A 20,072-nucleotide genomic window follows, 5' to 3' on the forward strand; every position below is an offset into this window, starting at 1 on the left:
CTTGGTTTTAAAAAACAGAGAATGAAGCATTTTTTCTTCCTCTCAGTAAATAATTATGGGATTATGCATATAATATGTTGGATATTTGGCCAAATATAATTGTTTTACCCATTTGGGTCTTTTCTTTAATAAATGTTATTGATGGCTTTAGTTTATATATCAATCATAAAAAAAAAAAACCTATCTCATAGAGAGCATCCTCCTTTATAATAAAGAGCAAAACCAACCAATACAATGACAGCATTCCGTATCCAGTCTTCTACTTTTCTACTAAAATAGGGGAAATCTGCTTCATCTGATCTGCAGAACCAAGATTAGTGATGATAATTATTCCATAATTCAATTTCATTCTCTCGATTTATATTATTATATTCATTAACTATATTGTTCTTCATGTTTGATTCATTTCACTATGCATCAGTTTATGCAATCCTTCTCATGTTTCTCTGAATTTCTGATTGTACAACAGGAGAAAGAAAAGAAATAAATATTTATATAGTGCCTACTATATGCCAGGTATTTTTCTAAATGTTTTGCAAATATCCTTATCAGATCCTCCTAACAACTCTACAAGGTAGGTAGTATTATTATCCCCATTTTACAATTGAGGAAACTGAGGCAAATAGTTGTTATGTGAATTGTTCAGAGTTATACAGCTAGTGTCTGCGATCACATTTGAACTCAGGTCTTACTGACTCCAGACCCAGAGCTCTATTCATTTAGCCATCTTATTATTATTACTCAATCAGGTCTGACTCTTCATGACTTCATTTGTGATTTTCTTGGCAAAGCTACTGGAGTAGTTTGCCATTTCCTTATCCAGTTTATTTTACAGATGGAGGAATTGAGGCAAACAACGTCAATTGACTTGTCCAAGTTCACACATATAGTATCTGAGGCTGGATTTAAATTCAGGTCTCTCTAACTCCAATGCTGTCATTCTATCTACTGCACTACCTAGCTGCCCACTCAGCCATCTAGTTTCCAATAATATCTGATTACTTTCATATACTATAGTTTTTTTAGTAATTCTCTAACAATTTTTTTGATTTTTTGATTTCCAAGTTTTGCCTATTCTTTTGGTTTTATTTAATATTTTCTTTGCTATATGGGAAAACTCAATGTAGGGGCTGGTTATAGTTAGAAAAGACTGGAGATTTAAAGAAAAACACTAAAATTATTTAACACCATATCATACATATAAGGAGCAGGAAGAATGGAGGTATGAAGGCAGGGTTTTCCTAAGCCTCCGCTCTTCCTCACTTAGTGGGACTGAACACTGACTATCCCATCTGCTGATTTTTAATGCTGATTTAAATCCTAGCATTCCAAAAGCAGTGGTTGGTCAGTTACCTGTATACTCAAAGGACCTGGGTCACCCCTGCCATCAAACTGGAGAGTTCCTTCCCCACTTGACCCAGCACTATTTTTGGTTTCTTGAGCCTGTCCTAATTTTATGTTATATTTCCTAAATTAGAGACGACCTGAGGTTGCAGTCACAGACATGGTCTAAATAAAAAATGGTTTTGTGAAGTTTAAAATCTACCTGCATCTTTTTGAAAGTCAGTCCTCAAAAGCACTCATCATCAGCTTAGTACCAAACCTAAAACTGTATTACAAAACAGCAGTCATCAAAACCATTTGGTACTGGCTAAGAAATAGAGTAGTGGAGGAGTGGAATAGATTAGAAACACATAACACAATAATCAAGGCCTATAATAATCTAGTATTTGATAAATCCCCAAACTCAAGCTTCTGGAATAAGAATTCACTATTTGACAAAAATTGCTGGGAAAACTGGAAAATAATAGATTAGAAACTCGGTATAGACCTACATCTCACACCCCATATGAAAATGGATACATGATTTGGAAATAAAGGATGATATCATAAACAAATTAGGAAAGCAATGGATAATTTACCTATCAGATCTTTGGAGAAGGGAGGAATTTGTGATCAAAGAAGAACAAGAGAACATTATGAAAATCAAAATGGACAACTTTGATTACATTACATTAAAAACGTTTTGTACAACAAAACCAACAGAAACAAGATTAAATGGGAAGTATAAAGCTGGGAAAAAAATCTTTACAGCCAGTGTTCTGATAAAGATCTCATTTTTAAAATAAATAAAGAACTGTGTCAAATTTATAAGAATACAAGTCATTCTCCCATGGATAAATGGTATGTATGTGTATGAAAAGACAACTTTCAGATGCTGATATTAAAGCCATCTATAGTTATGTGAAACAAAATGGTCTAAATTACTTTTGATTAGAGAAATGCAAATTAAAAACAACTGTGAAGTACCACTTCACACCTCTCAGATTGGCTAAGATGACAGGAAAAGATAATGATTAAATGTTGAGGGGATGTAGAAAAACTGGGACACTAATGCATTGTTGGTGGAGTTGTGAAATTATCTAAACATTCTGGAGGCCAATTTGGGACTATCTACAAAGAATTATAAAACTGTGCATGCCTTTTGACCCGGCAGTGCCATTACTGGATCTGTATCCCAAGGAAATCATAAAAGAAAGGAAAAGGACCTACGTGCAAAAATGTTTGGAGCAGCTCTTTTTGTGGTAGCAAAAATTGGAAAATGAGTAGATGCCTATCAATTGGTGAATGGCTGAACAAGTTGTGGTATATGAAAGTAATGGAATATTGTTGTTCTATAAAATTGATGAATCAACTGATTTTAGAAAGTGCTGGAAAGATTTACATGAACTGATGCTGAGCGAAACAAGCAGAACCAGGAATACATTATACACAGTAACTGCAAGAATATGCAATGATCAGCTGTGAAAGACTTGGTTTTTCTCAGTGGTTCAGTGATCCAAAGCAATCGCAATAGACTTTGGACAGAAAATACCATCTGCAACTAAGAAAAGAACTAATGGAGATTGAATATAAATCAACACATGCTATGTTGTTGCTATGAAATGAAACTGTTGCTATGCTATGAAAAAAGAAGTATCTTTTTTCTATTGGGTTTTTTTTCTCTCATGGTTTTTCCTTTTTGCTCTGATTTTTCTTTCTCAACATGATTCATAAAGCAATGCATACTAAGAATAATTTTCTAGAATTTTTTTTAATTTTTAAAAAACAAATCACTTATCATTCTGCCTCTATTCAGCCATCACTCAGGTAAACTCATTTCAAATACCCCCATGGCCAGAGAAAAGGGTACCATTATTATCATTATTGTAATTTCCAGAGATATAGGGGCTAAAGATTGAATAAGGAAAGAAGGGGAGAATTGGGAGATATAATCCAGACAGAAATATCTAAACCAGAGAGGTCCTTAACTTGTGATGGGTAGCTTTTGGCAGCCTATTGAAGTCTTTGAATTCCTTCTCAGAATAATGTTTTTAAATGAAGAAAATAAAATTCATATAGTTACAAAGAGAACCCACTTTTTAACAAATATATCAAAAAAATTTTAAGTTCACAGACCTCAGGTAAGCTCTAGACCATATTGACATTCCTCCTACAACCAGTTTATCTGCACCTCCCTCAAATCTTATATATGCATCCCATTGGTTTCTGACTTCCAAATCCATCTCCCAGACAAACTATTGGGAGAGAACATAAGGCAAATGACTGTTTTCTTCTTTCAAGAGGAACGCTGGTACCTGAACCAGGTATAAAAAAAAGGAAGAGGAAGAAAGTGTACTTGTCCCCAGTGCCATCTCTGTGTTTTCAAACTCATACTCAAAGGCATGTTGACCTCAAGACTTACATTCTGCCAATGAATCTCTGAGTCTCCCCGGAACGAGCCACCCTCTACCTCACAGGCTGATGGTAAGCATCTCCCACAGCATTCACCTTCCTGAGAGACATAGGTAAATCCCTAGAAAAAGAAGGAAAAGGGAAATGTTAATAAGAAGAACAAAAGTAGCAATATAGTATTCTCATCAATCAACAAGCTCATTAAATGCCTGCCAAATGCCAAGTACTTTAATAGGTGCTGGGAAGACAAAGACAAAAGTGAAATACTCAAGAAGCTTACATTCTATCTGGCAAAACAATATGTGACCATACAAATAGTTTCAAAATATATACAATATAAGTGCTTTTGATTTAATTCTCAGAATTGCCTCATTTCTGAAAAATATTCTTCAATTCTAGAAGGTGAGAGGATTTTAGAGAAAATCTTGGCTTGACAGTAATCATCATTATTATTAATATTACTTACCTAGCTTGGACTATATAACCTCCAACTTCCCATTCAACTCTAAGTCACAAGAGTTACTTCATTTCCTTCCATTCTACTGAATTTGTCTTAATTAACTTTTATATTATCTTCACATTATGGATTACAAAGTTAATTTAAGAACAATTCAGTCATAATGCTGCTTATTCCATTTAGTATAACTAGTCCCAAGCTGTTAGTCCTCAATTAACCCAAGTGCCAAAATCTCTAGTTACAGACCTGCCCTGCTATTTCTCAAATATATTGCTTGATATTACTGTCTCTTAGCTATCCCTATTCACGATTATTTAAAATGCCAGACCTTTTTTTTAACTGGGATTTTTTTTTACATTAAGTTCTTAATAAATGATTGATCTCTTGTATGAACAAATAGAGAAAATATACCAAAAAAGTTAATAAATTCTATGCAATTATGGGTAATTATTTTCACTACATTCAAAGCTTAAATGGGGGCTACTAAATGAAGAGGATTTTCTGGAGTTTTACGTTCAAATAGGATGATTTGACTGATGGGATATCATAGAATCTCAAACTGGAAGGAAACTCAAAAATCACTTAATCTAAGCTGTTCTTGAACCATGAAGCTTATATGAAATATGCTTAATAATAAGTTTTCTAGTATCTACTTGTAAACAATCCCAAAGACAGGAAATTCACTACTTTATTTCACTTTGGGACCAAAAAAAACTCTAATTGTTAGGATTCACACATCCCTGAACTTCTACCCATTGTTCCTAACTCCTATCTCCCTTTATTCCCATCTCAGCTCTGACTTTTAGTCAAAACTCAACTCGGAAAAAAAATTTAAAAAAACCAACAATTCTTTTCTATATATTGTATATCTGCTTAACATAGCCCCCATACACACACACACTTTTACCCCTAATTGTATGTAAATCCCTAGAGCATTGAGATTATTTGGTTTTTATTTTTGCAATCCTAGCTCCTAACTATGAGACTAATCACAGCAAATATTCTACATGCTAAGTCTTCACATTTAAAGGTCTTAAAAGAGTATCATGTCTCTCCTGGTTTTCTCTTCCAAAGAATTAAATATCCTAGTTCCTTCAGCTAGGCAGTTGCATTCCCCTTCAATTATTTTGTGCAATGTGAGGAGCTGAACCTGAGACTGGGGTTGAAATATTAAGGAAGCTCTCAGTGCTACCTTTCATAAGGGCATGGCTTAGGGAAAGTTAAGAAAACATTAACTCAATCTCTTCCTTCAGAGATCCAGGCTGTTTAGAGTTGTTCAGAGCCTATTCTTCTTTGAGAAACCAGTGGCCTGTCCTTATTAGTGCCACATTTAGAGCACCCCCTCTCATAAATACCAAATGCATGGGGATCCAAGATTCCTGGATTTTACTCCCACTTATTCTGAGTTTTGCAATCTACATGTGATAGAGATACCCAGCTCCACCACATCCCACCTAAGCACAGGCTAGGGGAAACCAAGCATTTGTCCATTTGCCCATGAGATAATAGCATTTTCCAAAGTGAGCAACCCTCACTAGTGGCCTAGGATCGTGGACATTTGCCTGGTATAGCTTCTCCTACACCTTTCTCTATTTTATGAACTCTACCATACAGCCATACCGCCTATTTGATGTCCTCCAAAATAGGACATTCCCTCTCCCTTTATTCCCATCTCAGCTCTGACTTTTGGAATTTTTTCAAAACTGAATTCAGGTGACATCTATATGAAGTTTCTTCTGATCCTCCCAGTTCTAGAGCCTCTTCTCTAAAATTACTTTGGATCCTTTCTATATATTGTTTATCTGCTTATCGTGACCCACTTCTACCCCTAATCGAATGTAAATCCCTAGAGCATAGGGATTATTTGTTTTTTATCTTTGCAATCCTAGTGCATAGCACAGTGTCAAGAACATAATAGGTGACCGATAAATGCTTGTTGGTTGAATTATTGATCGACCTGTTATATCCAGGTTATTTAGTTTTGATGAGGGGATATACTCTGGTATTTTCCTCTGAAAGTACAAAATGATAAAAACCCTAGAAGTAGATCTGAAAGAAATCTAATCCAACCCTCTCCATTTACCATTAAGGAAACTAAGGTCCATGGGAGTGAGATAGCAGGGTTAAGTGAACTGCTCAAGGTCACAGAGGTCGTAAGATAAGAAAAAAAAAAAATGTGAAGCCAGGTACTCTGCCTCCATGCTCTTTTTTGGCTGAACCATATTGTCTCAGTTACTTAAGCAATGACGTCTTTGTCTATGTCAGAAGCCATTGAAGAAGGACCCAGAGCAGTTCCTAGTCTCAGAGCAAAGTCCTCACTAGGGAACGAGCAATCACAGATGTTCAGAAGCACGTACATGCAGGATACATTCTATTCTCCCAACACTCTCCCAGCCTTGGGACTCTCTGATAAATTGCCCATTATTCTTCACATTAATGGGCCACTCTCTGGAGGAGCTCCTGTACTCAGGAGGCCTTATTGAACTTCACGGCATCTCCTTGGGACTGATGATCAACCTCACTCTTATCACATGAGAAAAGGAGGAAGAGAGAGGGGCCATCATTTACCAAATGCAGGAGACCTTGACCTTTTTGAAGCTTTGGCATCAGATCACATAGGACAGGAAGGAATTGAGCACTCAACTGGTTTAGTCCCTTCCTTTCACAAGTGAGGAGTTGATGAAATAACTCATCTTCACCTTAGAGAATTTACCAAAGAACTTAACACAGATGCTCTCCAAGGCATTGAACAAAGCACTGGGATAGTTTTGTGGGGCTAATTGCAAGAACTCACCCTTGTCTGGACCCTTTTTCTTCTCCTCAAACTAAGGCCCCATTGACATAAAATTGTTATCACCAGGCTCCTCACTCTTATCATTATTATTATTATTATCATTTATAAAACCAACATAATGTATATATTGTTCCTGTTAACCCTAACTGTTCTCATAGCATTATTATAAAATATCATAAAATAAGGTATTTTATGTAACTAAAAGGAACTGAAACTCCCATTTTCCTACTAGTTTCTCTTCCATGGATCCACATCACTTAGATTTGATTCAGAGAAGAATCTCTCCAATATTGACTTACGGTCTTTAGGACCAGAAGATCATCTAGTATTCTCATCAATTATCAAGAACATCAAGCACCTACTATGTGCCAGATGCCATTTCAGGTATTAGAAAAAAAAGTCAAAAGTTTAATAGTGTTAGAGACTGGGAGTAAGGGTAGGTAAAAGGAATAGAACAATGAATAGGACCTATGATAGAAAAAGGCACTTGGAGTAGAAAGGGAAAGGGAGTATTCCCATACTTTTCCATTTTTTCCATTCCTTTGTTTCATCTCCTTTCTATTTCATTTGAACTAGTAGAGGCTCATACTTAAACTTCAACATTTCAGCAGATTTCATTATTTCAGAAGAGTAGATTCCATCACTACTGACATAGAACACAATTCTTCCATTTCTTAGCAATCAATTCCCATGAACTACCATGGCTAAAAATTGTTGTCACCTGACATACATTTTGATGCCTATTGGGCATCTTTATCTGAATGTCCCTTAAACATCTTAAACTTAACATGTCCAAAATCAAATTCATTATCTTTCCTTCCAAACTCTATCTTCTTCCTAAAATTCCCATTTCTATTGTAAATAGCACCATCAACTATACCCAAAAGGCTATAAAATTGTGCATTTCTTTGCTCCATCAAATATGACTACTAGGTCTGTATCCCAAGGAGATCATAAAAAGGGAAAAGGATCCATATAATATAAATATTTGTAGTAGCTCTTTTTGTGGAAGTAAGGAATTGAAAATTGAGATGATGCTCATGGATTGGGAAATGGTTGAACAAGATGTAGTATATGATCATAATGAAATGCTAATATTCTATAATAAATAATGAGCAGCAGATTTCAGAAAAGGTTTATATGAATTGATGCTGAGTAATGTGAGCGAAACCTAGGTATCCTCCTCAACTCATCACTCTCTCTCTTTTTCACTCCCCATATTCAATCTGTTGCCAAGGCCTGTTAGTTTTACCTTCACAACATCTTTCATATAGCATAGGGATGTAGTAGGCACTTTATTTATTTTCATTCATTTATTTATTGATGTTTTCTCTTAATTTGTCTAGTCTGGTCTCCAGACAACAATCTATTGTTTAGCCTGCCCTGGAAGTATCTCCAGCCTAACAAGATCTGCCAAATGTTCCTCTAAAGCAGCTTTTGAGAACTTAAGAGTCACAGCACCATGAGCAATCAGAGTAGAATTTTAGTTGATGTGGAATCCTATAGCTTATTCAAAATTTGAAGAGGGATTTACTTAATGCTCAATATGATGAGAGGATGGCCCAACATTTCTTTCCCAACTCAGTTATTTTTTACCCAGCTACTGTCCATATTCCAGTCTTATCCCTTGCCCCACAAGCTTTCTATGTCTCTCTCCCTCTGTCAAGCATGTCATGTTATGCTTCTAATGATTGCTAAAGAATAATGGTTGTTAAAAAAATGCTGAACAGAGAAAATTAATGTGGATTTCAATTTAGGGACCTTCTTCTTCGAGTCTTCTTTTATAAAGGTCTACTGCCCCAGCTCAGGGATGCCCACCTGGCACCCTCCTTACCAGTTGGCAGCTCTCCTCACAGGGCTTGTCAGAGCACTCAGCCACATGCAGGCCCACGACAGCATCCTCCATATCAGTACAGGTGCAAGTTTTGCAGCCTTCTTCCCAGAACTGCCCCACAGGATAGACAGTACCATGGTGCACACAAACCTAGAGACATAAGGTTTCATCTTGTTTATATTTAGAATGAGTTACAGGCAAGATGAAGCACCTTTAACCAATCATGCTAGTTACATTTCAGAGCCGGTTTGTTATGAGTTTGCAGAGGAGACTATTGTCCTTTCGGCATCTCCCAACTCTACCCCTAAAAAAGAACACATTAGTACTCCTATAGAGAAGCAGGCTTTGTGGGGTACATATACCCTGGTTGGTAGTCTTTCTAGTAAAAGACAATCATGTCAAGATGCTTAGAATCTAGGAAGGGAAATGGCATATGAATGTGAACCAATTAGGAAAAAAAATCATTTATTCATTTGGATGTAGTCAGATCACATCTAGAGTATTGTGTTCAATTCTAGGTTCTACAGTTTGGGAAGGATGTCAATAAATTGGAAAGTATCCAAAAGAAGACTGACAAACTGATATATAAACTGATGCTGAGCAAAATAAGCAGAACCAAGAATACATTGTACACAGTAACAGCAAGAATGTGCAATGATGAATTATGAAAGACTTGATTTTTCTCAGTAGTTCAATGATCCAATAAAAATGCCATTTGCATCCAAAAAAATTATGGATATTGAATATAAATCAATACATGCTATGTCCACTTTTTTCTGTTATTTTTTTTCTCTCCCATGGTTTTTCCCTTTTGTTCTGATTTTTCTTTCCCAAAATGATTCATAAAACAAAGTATTTTAAACAAATAAGTAAAATTTTGGGAAAAAAAAAGTCAGCTAAGATACAAAGAGTCTTGATTCTCTGTCATAGGAAGATTAGTTTGAAGGAATCGAGAAATGATTAAACTAGGAAAGCTGTAAAGACATAACATCTTTTCAAATATTTTTATCATCCAGTAACCAACATTATGAAGATGATCCTTTCTGAACTTGACTTAGCTGGTCCTCAGACAACACACACACACACACACACACACACACACACACGAATCATATGGGACCTGATGGATCCTAGGGGACACAATCAGGAGTAATGCATGAAAATTTCAAGGAGGCAAAAACCAATCTGACATCAGGAAAACTTCCTAACAATTAGAGTATATCAAAAGTAAAAGAAGGAAGAAGAGGAAGAGAAGGAGGAAGAAGAAGATGAAGAAGATAAAGGAGAAGAAGAAGAAGAAAGAAAGAAAGAAGAAAGAAAGAGAAGAAGAAGAAGAAGAAGAAGAAGAAGAAGAAGAAGAAGAAGAAGAAGAAGAAGAAGAAGAAGAAGAAGAAGGAGGAGGAGAGGAGGAGGAGGAGGAGGAGGAGGAGGAGGAGGAGGAGGAGGAGGAGGAGGAGGAGGAGGAGGAGGAGAAGGAGAAGGAGAAGGAGAAGAAAGAGAAGAAGAAGGAGAAGGAGAAGAAAGAGAAGAAGAAGAGAAGGAGAAGAAGAAGAAGAAGAAGAAGAAGAAGAAGAAGAAGAAGAAGAAGAAGAAGAAGAAGAAGAAGAAGAAGAAGAAAGAAAGAAAGAAAGAAGAAGAAGAAAGAAAGAAAGAAAGAAAGAAAGAAAGAAAGAAAGAAAGAAAAAGAAAGAAAGAAAGAAGAAAGAAAGAGAAAGAAAGAAAGAAAGAAAGAAAGAAAGAAAGAAAGAAAGAAAGAAAGAAAGAAAGAAAGAAAGAAAGAGAAGACGAAGTCTTTATCTTATAATTATTGTGTGGTCATGAATAAGTCACTTAAACTCTCTGAGCCTCAGCATCCTCATCTATAAAATGATTATAAATAATACTCACAACTATACCTCATCAACATTCCATTTATAAAATAAAAGAATTAGACTTGGAAGTGTCGAAGGTCCCTCCCAAATCTAGTAGAACTCAAGTCCTATTGTCCAGATTTTGATGCTGGGAACATACTCAGAACTTGATCTTTTAAGAGACCTTGCTAAATCTGGCTCCTGCTTCTTCAAAACACATTCTCCTATTCCTTGAATTAGGAAAATATTCCAGAGAATTCATCATTTTGCCTCCAGAAGGATCACTTACATCAGACAATTAGATGTCTGTTTTATACTGGAAGAATAAGAAAGGCTTAATGATTTTCAACACATATTTACATATTCGCTGGTTCAGACCAAATCAAATATGATAACATACACAAAGCACTTTTCAATCTTTACAATGCTACCTAAGTTAAATTACTATTATGTTTGTCCAAAAGAAGGGCATGGGGGAAGGACTCCCATGCAGGGGGAAAGTCCATCTTGAGTTCTTTAAATTTCATTCTGGTCTTTCTATAATTCTTTTTACCAGAAAAGAAACATTTGGGGGCATAGAATGGGGAAAAGCAACTGGGTCATTTGCCTGTAACTCCTAATGCCCTCTCATCTTACTTAATACCTCTGAAGTCTCTAACCCGCATTGGATGCAGGCATGCAGTTATTCTAAAACTGATTCTTCAGTTATACAATATTGTTCAATCAACTTCAATTTTGTTTCACTCTTTGTGACTCCATTTGGAGTTTTCTTGGCAAAGATACTAGAGTGGTTTGCCATTTCCTTCTCCAATTTATTTTACAAATGAGGAAACTGAGATAAATAGGGTTAAGTGATTTACCCAGGGTCACATAGCCACCGTTTTTGAAGTCAAATTTGAACTCAGTTCCTCCTAACTGCATGCACATAGTGAACTAAGTCAATCCAATCCAATTCTGGAAAGCTGTCATTAATAGGAAATCCTTCATTCAACTGAGGTTGAAATCTCTTTTCCCATAATTTCTATTAACCCTCTCTAGTCACACCAAATGAGCTCACTTTTTCTTCCACAAGATGATCTTAAAATATTCGAAGACAGCTATCTTGTCTTTCCTAGGAATGTTGTCAAAAACTAGGTTATCCTAGCAAAGGAAAAATCTATATAACTATTAGAACTATTCTATCATCAGATACAGTAATCCTCCATTAGAATATACCCAAATATTTGAAGAAGATGAGGAAAGGGGAAGGAGAAAGGGATGAATCCTCTTCCTCATTGTTGAAAAGAACAAAGCAAGTGCAGGGGAGAAAAAAGGGAAGTTTTTACTACTGCTTAACCCCATCTCCTACTTGGCATATCAAAAAAGACAATATTTCCTGGCTCTGGTTCTCAATATTTCTGTCTATAAAATAAGAGATTTAAACTAGATATCTAACATCCTTCCCAAATCTAGAACTCTAATCCCTTTTTAATCCTGTCTTCAATGCTGGGAACATACTCAGACCTTGTTCTTCTCGTAAGACACTTTGCTAAACTTTGCTCTTGTTTCTTCAAAACTTATTCCCACATTTCTTGGCCAGAATATTCCAGAGAATTCATCATTCTGCCTCCAGAAGAGTCATATATCCAAAGCAACCAGATGCTTATTTTACTGGAAAAATAGGATGAATTTGATGTTCTCTCAGGTTTTTTCCAACTTTAGAATTTTATGCTTTCCCTCCTAAAGAGGGAAAGATATGTCCCAGACTCCCTCAATCACCTATCAGGACTTATTCCCTGAAAATCCAAGTTTGCTAGATTTTTGGTCCAAGACTGTGTGACCCTCAGTTCCTCCTATTTCAGTTTCCTTCAAGTTTTTCCTTCACCATGAAGCCCTTTTTCTGGATTCCAGCCAATACAATATTTTTCCTTCCTGACTTTTCACACACTTAATGCCAGCATTATGTGTGTGTTGGATGACTTAATTCAGTTTAGTCTGGTCAAGTCAGCAAATATTTATTAAGTGCTACTAATTTTTATTAAGTGTTAGGCATTGTGTTAAGCACTGGGGATATATTAAAGAACAAAAACAATACCTGCCCCCAATAAGCTTCCAATCAAATGGGGGTGACAATACCCAAACAACTATGTACAAAGAAGATGTAAACAAGATAAATTAGAGATCATCTCAGAGGGAAGGCACTAGCACTAAGGGGAAACAAACAAACAAACAAAAAAACTTAATCATTTATTGTCTATTTTGCCCTAGATTACTCAGGTTATTAACTAGTTGTTCATAAGTTTATAAGTTAAAAATTTCATAAACAATAGAGACAATATCTAAGTTCTACTTCTCTATATCTCCCATAGGAGAGTGCTTTGAACATGGTAGGCTAACTACCATGTAACTCAGTAACTACCAGATGGATAAATAAATGAATTGTTTTCTAATTGGTTCCTATGCTTGCCTCTTTAACTAGGCTTTAATTTCCTTAAGGATAGGAACCCTTTCTTCAAAGTCTCCTGCAACAACCTTAGAAGTACTAAGCATAGAGTAAATATTGGAGGGGGTGAAATTTGATGGATTCAACTGAATTTCTGTTTAAGGTAGGGGCAGAACTCAGAGGTCCTGAATGTATGTTTATCCTCAATTAGGTGACCAAGGAATCAAACTGGGGAAGATAGATTCTAAATATTAGCAACCCAGAAGCTGCAGACACCTTACCTTGTCAGGGATGCAGGTGGTACTGATACACCCACAATCATTAGTGATAGAGGAAGACAGGTAACCCAGAGGGCAGCTCACGGTGGAATTGAAACAGCTACAAACACATTCATACTCAGTGCAGCATTTTGTCTTCCGGGGAGTCAATGTTCGGTGTGGAGGGCATGAAGGGATAGGCTCGTTTTTACACTCCTCCTCCTTGCAGGCTGAAAGGGTGGACAAATATTCAGGAAAAGCCACTGGACTCACCCTCCACTGAGAATGTCACCCAAGAACAGTTGGCAGTGTGATGATAAAGTAAAATCCAAGCAGAGAGTTTGCTCAGAATATTAAATAGGTGATATATATAAATACATATATATATATATATACATATATATATATATAATCATAGACTCCTCCAACTCAGAATCTGAAAGAAATTAAATAGTACCTAAAAGAAATTAAACTTCAGGGAAATAAGGATTAGTTAAAGTTGAAAACATAACATTGCCCTCTTTCTAAACCCCAGTAACATCTGACCTTTTAAAAATTACTGAGATTTAGTAATATCACAAGAACATCTATGACTTTGGAAGGACTCAGAACAATATATCCTCAAGAATTATTTTCAGGATCGTCAATTATTTGAATCTCCCAACCTGCTTGCACTAAGTGATATGGATGTTATTCAGAGAACTATATTTTCATCTCCATATTACTGATTCCTTTTCCCCTCTTTTATTCCTTCTTCCTTCTTTCATACCTCCCATAATCTGTATAACTAGTTAATCCCCATTCTCGGGCCCTTCAAATTCAAAATCTTTTGACAAGTATAAAGTCTGTAGCTCATGCCCTATGTCTACCTTTGAAACAAAATATTCTCTTCTCCCACCATCCAAACACAGATTCTTCAATAAAAACAACATGTGCATTAGCAGAGCATGGGTTCTTCTTGATAGGAGATTTCTATTCTCTAACAGATTTCATTTTCTTCTCATTTTGTGTCTAAATGATGCTTCTAGATGCTATTTCCAGAGAAAGAACTGATAAATAGAAGTGTATATAGAATGATTTTACATGTATACAATCTGTGTCTTAATGATAGCCATATAGGGTTAGGTAAGGAAAGGAAGAAAAAAGGAAAATGATTTTACAAAATAACTTCATATTAAGAAGAAATATTAAATTAGCAGTTTCATGTGTAGTCATGTACTTATATTATGCTATGGAAATGCTTATTTTATTTCCTAAATTAAAAAAAAAATTAAAAATTAAAAAAAAGTAATGCTTCTAATCCATAGAAGTTGTCATTGCAAATTCTCAGAACAGAGGAAATTAATTCTTGATCTTGTACTTATATTTTATTTTATTCTATAATCAAATTCTATATTCTATGTAATAAGCCTGGATATCTTCTCTGTTTTCTGGGTAAAGCAGATCATATGTGCTAAAGCTCAGCCTCCCCCTCTCTGAAGAGAGATATCAAGGATACAGTTGCTGCTAGTTAAAGAAAACCTGTTCTCGATACTCTCATAAAACATTGTCTCAGCATTTCCTGCAAGATTTGTGGGGCATCCCTGAGAAGATAGGAGTACCTGACCTTATCTCATCTTTAACTATTAAGGCAGTCTTATCTAATTTCCCAGTCTCCAGTAAGCTTGCCCTCAGCAGTAACCTCAGCAAGCAAGTAGGACCCATAAAATTCACAAAAGCATTTCTTAGAGATAAAGAAATGATCAGCATCCCACCTGGGCCTGGGCCTCCTTTCTTTGATTTTAACCAATAATCTCTCTCCTTTGTAAAGCTGACCAATTACCTGATTTTTTGTTCTGTTCTTTGTTCTCTATGCATATAAAAGTGTATTGTATTCTCAAGTCTCTTAGCCTGAGACAGGGCCATTAGACTCATTTTTTTATTATCAGGTTGCACGCTCTTATTTAACAAATGATATTTTACTTGGAGAATTGTCTCAGTTTACCTTTTTGTTAAATTTCATTTGCTACGGTAGGCTTATCTGGGAGAGAGAGACAGAAGGTAAAGGGGGCTAAGTAATTTTTTAGAGGAGAGAGAATAATTTATCTCTCTCTTCAGATCCTTGCATGGGAGCAGAGTAATCCATCATGTGACTGTAAAGTGGATTACATATGCCCCCCTTTGTCTGACTTTCCTTTGGAAGACAGTGTGATGCAATGAAAGGAAATTCAGATCCTGTAGAGGGTGACTTAATCTTGGTATCAGTTTCCTTACTTGTAAAACGTAGAGTTTGGATAAAATGGTCTCTACAATTACTTCCAGCTCTAAATCATCCTCCTGTGGTCCTGTTAACCTCTAAAAGATCACATTCTAGTCAGCTGTCTTCAAAGACTTCTATCTATACAGACAATAACTTAGCCCAAGGGTTTGGGCGCAGATACTTCCAGGAATAAGAATAGAAGAGGAATGTTTAAAAAAGAAAAAAAAAAAAAGGTTTGTTTTTTTTTTTTTCTCTGAGATGAAAGATATTCATTTCCCGGGGGCTGGAGAGAACAAAGCCAGCATAGATTTCATTTCTTATTTTGATGGTCTCCAAAGTAGAGGCCCAGCCCCATGGGGACGGTTACATGACTCCAAAACATATGTGACTAACAAAATACAGGGTGAGAAGTTGGATCACATCCTACTCTACCTTCAATAGCCAGTCTCCTGGATTATTTCCAACACAACTACATTTACTCACGCTACCTCCTTCCCAAGGTTGTAAGCTTCCAAATTCTCCCTTTCTGCTCAGGCTTGAGCCCCTCAGAGCAATTTTAACCTAACCATGACTTGACGCACACACCAACAGCTGAGCCCATCTTGCTGGGAAAACTCCTTCCCTTTCCCTAGAAAATAGAACTATTGTTTTTAGCTCATCCAGTGACTACACCAAGAACCCTCACCTGCCTCAGGATGTCCTTGTTGACCCTGGGCTCTGGGGAAGCGACCAATGAGTATTAAGAGCACATGGGAAGTGATGACGTATAATCCAAATCACTGACCTCATTAGCTTTCTCCCCGCTTCTGAACCTCTCTGTTATTAACCCAGGCATCACCAACCTGCCAGTGACTCAAGTGCACAACCTCAGCATCATCCTTGCCGTCTCACTCTGGCTCACTCACAAATAGAATCAGTTAGTAAATCTTATCATTTCTACCTCCATAGAGTCTCCTGTACGGCTGTATCCTTGAGACTACAGGCTCTCCTTGCTGAGTTTTTGCCTTCTTTTGCCCAATGCTATCTTGCATAGAAGCAGGTATCCATCCTACTTTCTAGACATCTCTACATCAAGCCATAACAATGTGTGACGCTCTTATTCTAACTCTTCTTCCTTTGTGCATGTCTTTTCCCAATGAAACGCAAGCTCTTTAAGGACAGGGACTGTCTTCCTTGCTTGTGTTTTGTCTCCATCATTTAGCATGACTCTTGGTTCATAGTAAATATTCATTAAATGCTCTATCATCTATCTATATATCATCCATCTACCTATTTATCTATCTGTCCATCTGTCTATTTACCTATCTTTCTATCTATCCATGTGTCTATCTAATCTTCTCTTCACTCACATAGTCATCAATCTAGTTCAGGACCTCACTGTCTATTACATGGTTTGCTGCAACAGGTTTCTTTTTGGCCTCCCACCTTCAAGTATGGGATCCTCTCTAACACTACCCAGGAATGAAGCTCCCACAGCATTTCTCTGTACAGCCTTGACTGAGTAAGAGTAGTTGAGTCATCAGGAGATAATGGAGTATGAAGGAGGTTCCTAGAACTACAGAGAATATCAGAGTTAGCTAGGGTAGGGGGCACACAGACTTCCAGAATAAAATGAGTCAAACTTCCAAGAAACAGTTTTTGAGTTTGGACAATTGGCTGCATTTAGCTTCCCAATTTTCAGAATATTCTCTTGGTTTCAAAGTTATTAATCAGAAAATGACTCCTATATTCATCTCAATCCCTAGGATATCTAATGATCCACAGATGTTCAGATACCTCATCTAGCCTGGCCTCCAGAATACACTTTCTTTCCTTTAATCTTGAACCTTACTTCTTCCATTCCAGAATAGGTTTAGCTTTCCCATAAATACTCCCTCCTCCCAACCAGGAGTTTTCTTAATTACTGGCTCAGGCAAGCTCTATCTCAACCCATGATCGTCACCATAAAAGACTGACCAAAAAGTCTTACCACAGATATAATTTGGTCTGCATTCCCCTGGATTAGTCAGCACTAACTGAAGACCATCTTCACAGTGAGGCACAGGGGGCAGATCACAGCTCCCTGGGTCACAAACTAAAGAAAAGAGAAAAGGAGAGAGCTAATTAGCAACAGTAGGCTGTCATACCCTTAAAAGACTCTGATTGAACTGACCAATGAGTTAACACCAAGTATTCAGTTTAAACCCATCTATACATGTTCATCTAAGATGAACCTTTTCAAGTTCTCAAATAAATTTTCCACACAGGTCTGGCAACCTTCCTCTAAGCTCTTTTGAAATCATGTGGCTATCAGGACATCTGAACATTTATTTCTCCTTCTTGCTCTATGTTGGACCCTTTTGTTTTTGGACCCTCTCTCTTTTGTTATTTTTGGTCTTTTATTTCTTTGAGGTCATTCTTTATTCAGCTTTTTGTGACCAGGTTCTATTTACAATGTGGTACAACCGGTTCACACTCACCATTCATCTCTCCATTGTCCTGTGGTTGATTCCCAACTTCAGTTAAATCGTCATATTTGTAATCATACAACATCACCAGGAAAATATGGGTATTAAAAAGATAAGACTTTGTTTTGGAGAAACATTTGGGGTCATTAAAACACTGCAGTTTTACAAAGACAATATTTTCTAATTCTGTGGAGTGGATTTGATGACCTCTGAGATCCTTTGAAAAGGGAAATTATTGATTATTAATTGTGATTTTGATTCTAAGAACTTTATTAAGTTCTAATACTATATTTAGTAGGGCTATTGACTGTTTGGACATTTAAAGAATGATTAATTAGTTTAAAAGTTATTTAATTTAAATTACCAATTTGGATTTTTTTTCCAATTTTTAAATAAGATCTGGCTTAATTTTTTTACCTTTCTTCTTATAAGGGAGAAAGGAATGACTGGCAAGGAGGAACCAGTCTTTAGAATAAGAGCAATATGCTTTGCCTAGTACCAACTTACATGGAAGTTTGGTGAACCTATATCTGAAAGGTCCCTTTCCCTACTTCAAAGCATGAATAGGTAGGTGTTCTCTGACGGAAAGAAACCTTTTAGTCATCAGTCAGTTTTTGCCTCTCTTTTTATTGTATGGTGACAAAAAGCCTTGTAACTAACTGAAGAGTCTGAACTGAATGTATGTACAAAAGACAGAAATAGAAGCTAACTCACCCACTCACTATAACTCATTCAGTTGTTCACTTTTACTCACTCTCTCTGTCCACATACACACACACACACACACACACACACACACATCCCATCTTCCTCCTTTCCTTCCTTTAAATTTATGGGTTGCGACTCTTAACAGCTAAACATTTTTGTAGCTTTCTTTATATGTGGAAATGTCTGTGTTTATTAATAGTTTTCAAATTTATAATAAAATAAAAATAAAATTTAGAATGTTATGTGGACCCCTTATGAAAAATATATGGAAAAATACACAAGAATCACATAGTATGAGAAAGCATGAATGGATGACAGGAGGTCGTATTAGTAGCTGGGCAATTCAAAAAAGTTTGTTGAAGCCATCTGCTCAATAAGAATAGTTTATGTCATATTTTCAGGTTTACAAAGCATTTTTCTCACAAGGGAAAGGAAGAGATAGGCAGAGCCAAATTTAATGATCTCCTTTTATTCTGACATCACTCACATTAATTATCGCTCTCAGTTTTGTTTCATCCATAAAATTGATGAGCATCCCTTTTATATCTTCATCAAAGTAAGTGATAATAATGTTTAATAGATCTGAGCCCAGGGTAGAGTTTAAATGATTGAATTAAACATCCAGATTGAGAACAAACCATAAATTAACAATCTTTGGGTACAGTTGTTAAAAAATCAGGAAATCCTTTTGGTTGTATAATTATATAATTCATATTCCACTACTGTATCCACAAGGACATCATGAAGGACTTTTTGTTAAATGCATTGCTAATATTAACATCTACAGCATTTCCTTCATCTCACAACTTAGTATAGCAATCAAAAAAGGCAATGAAGTCAGTGTGGCATAATTGTTCTTAATGAACCCATGATGGTTCATGGTGATCACTACATTCTTTCTTAAATGTTCACCAACCATCCTCTTAATAATCAATTCCAGAGGTTTCCTGGGCATCAGACTTATTGAACTATACTTTCTAGATATTAGATTAACCATACTGTAGTTTCCATAATCATTCTTTTTTCCCTTTTTTAAAAAGTCAAGACAACAGTAACAATTTGCCTTTCCCTATTATTTCTCAAAGCTTATAGTCAATGGTTCTGACATTTATTTCAACACTCTGCCATATAATTTATCAGGCTTAAACACAAAGTCTCAGTGACTTTATGAGATATCATAAATCTGATAACATACCACACTCATATTCTGGGCAGCACTGGTCTGGATTCTGATGCAAACGGGCTACTTCACAGGAACCACAGGTGATGGCTATGGGCAAGGAGATAGAAGAAAGAATATTTTTTTTAAAAGAGAAAGAAAAGCCAGAC

The 20,072-nt window shown here is 36.2% G+C and overlaps 1 protein-coding gene across 1 annotated transcript in view; it reads right to left on the reverse strand.

Moving 5' to 3' along the window:
- The window catches only part of VWF (von Willebrand factor), a 208,319-nt gene that overhangs the window by 21,091 nt on the left and 167,156 nt on the right, over positions 1-20,072 (reverse strand). Inside the window, exons 40-44 of the mRNA XM_051962919.1 lie at positions 19,939-20,013; positions 17,558-17,662; positions 13,374-13,579; positions 8,821-8,970; positions 3,746-3,856 (exon numbers count right to left, since the gene is read on the reverse strand). Coding sequence (XP_051818879.1) covers positions 3,746-3,856; positions 8,821-8,970; positions 13,374-13,579; positions 17,558-17,662; positions 19,939-20,013 — 647 coding nt within the window. The remainder of the gene's footprint in view (positions 1-3,745; positions 3,857-8,820; positions 8,971-13,373; positions 13,580-17,557; positions 17,663-19,938; positions 20,014-20,072) is intronic.

This window comes from Antechinus flavipes, chromosome 5, assembly GCF_016432865.1.
Source record: "Antechinus flavipes isolate AdamAnt ecotype Samford, QLD, Australia chromosome 5, AdamAnt_v2, whole genome shotgun sequence".
Classification (NCBI taxonomy): Eukaryota; Metazoa; Chordata; class Mammalia; order Dasyuromorphia; family Dasyuridae; genus Antechinus; species Antechinus flavipes.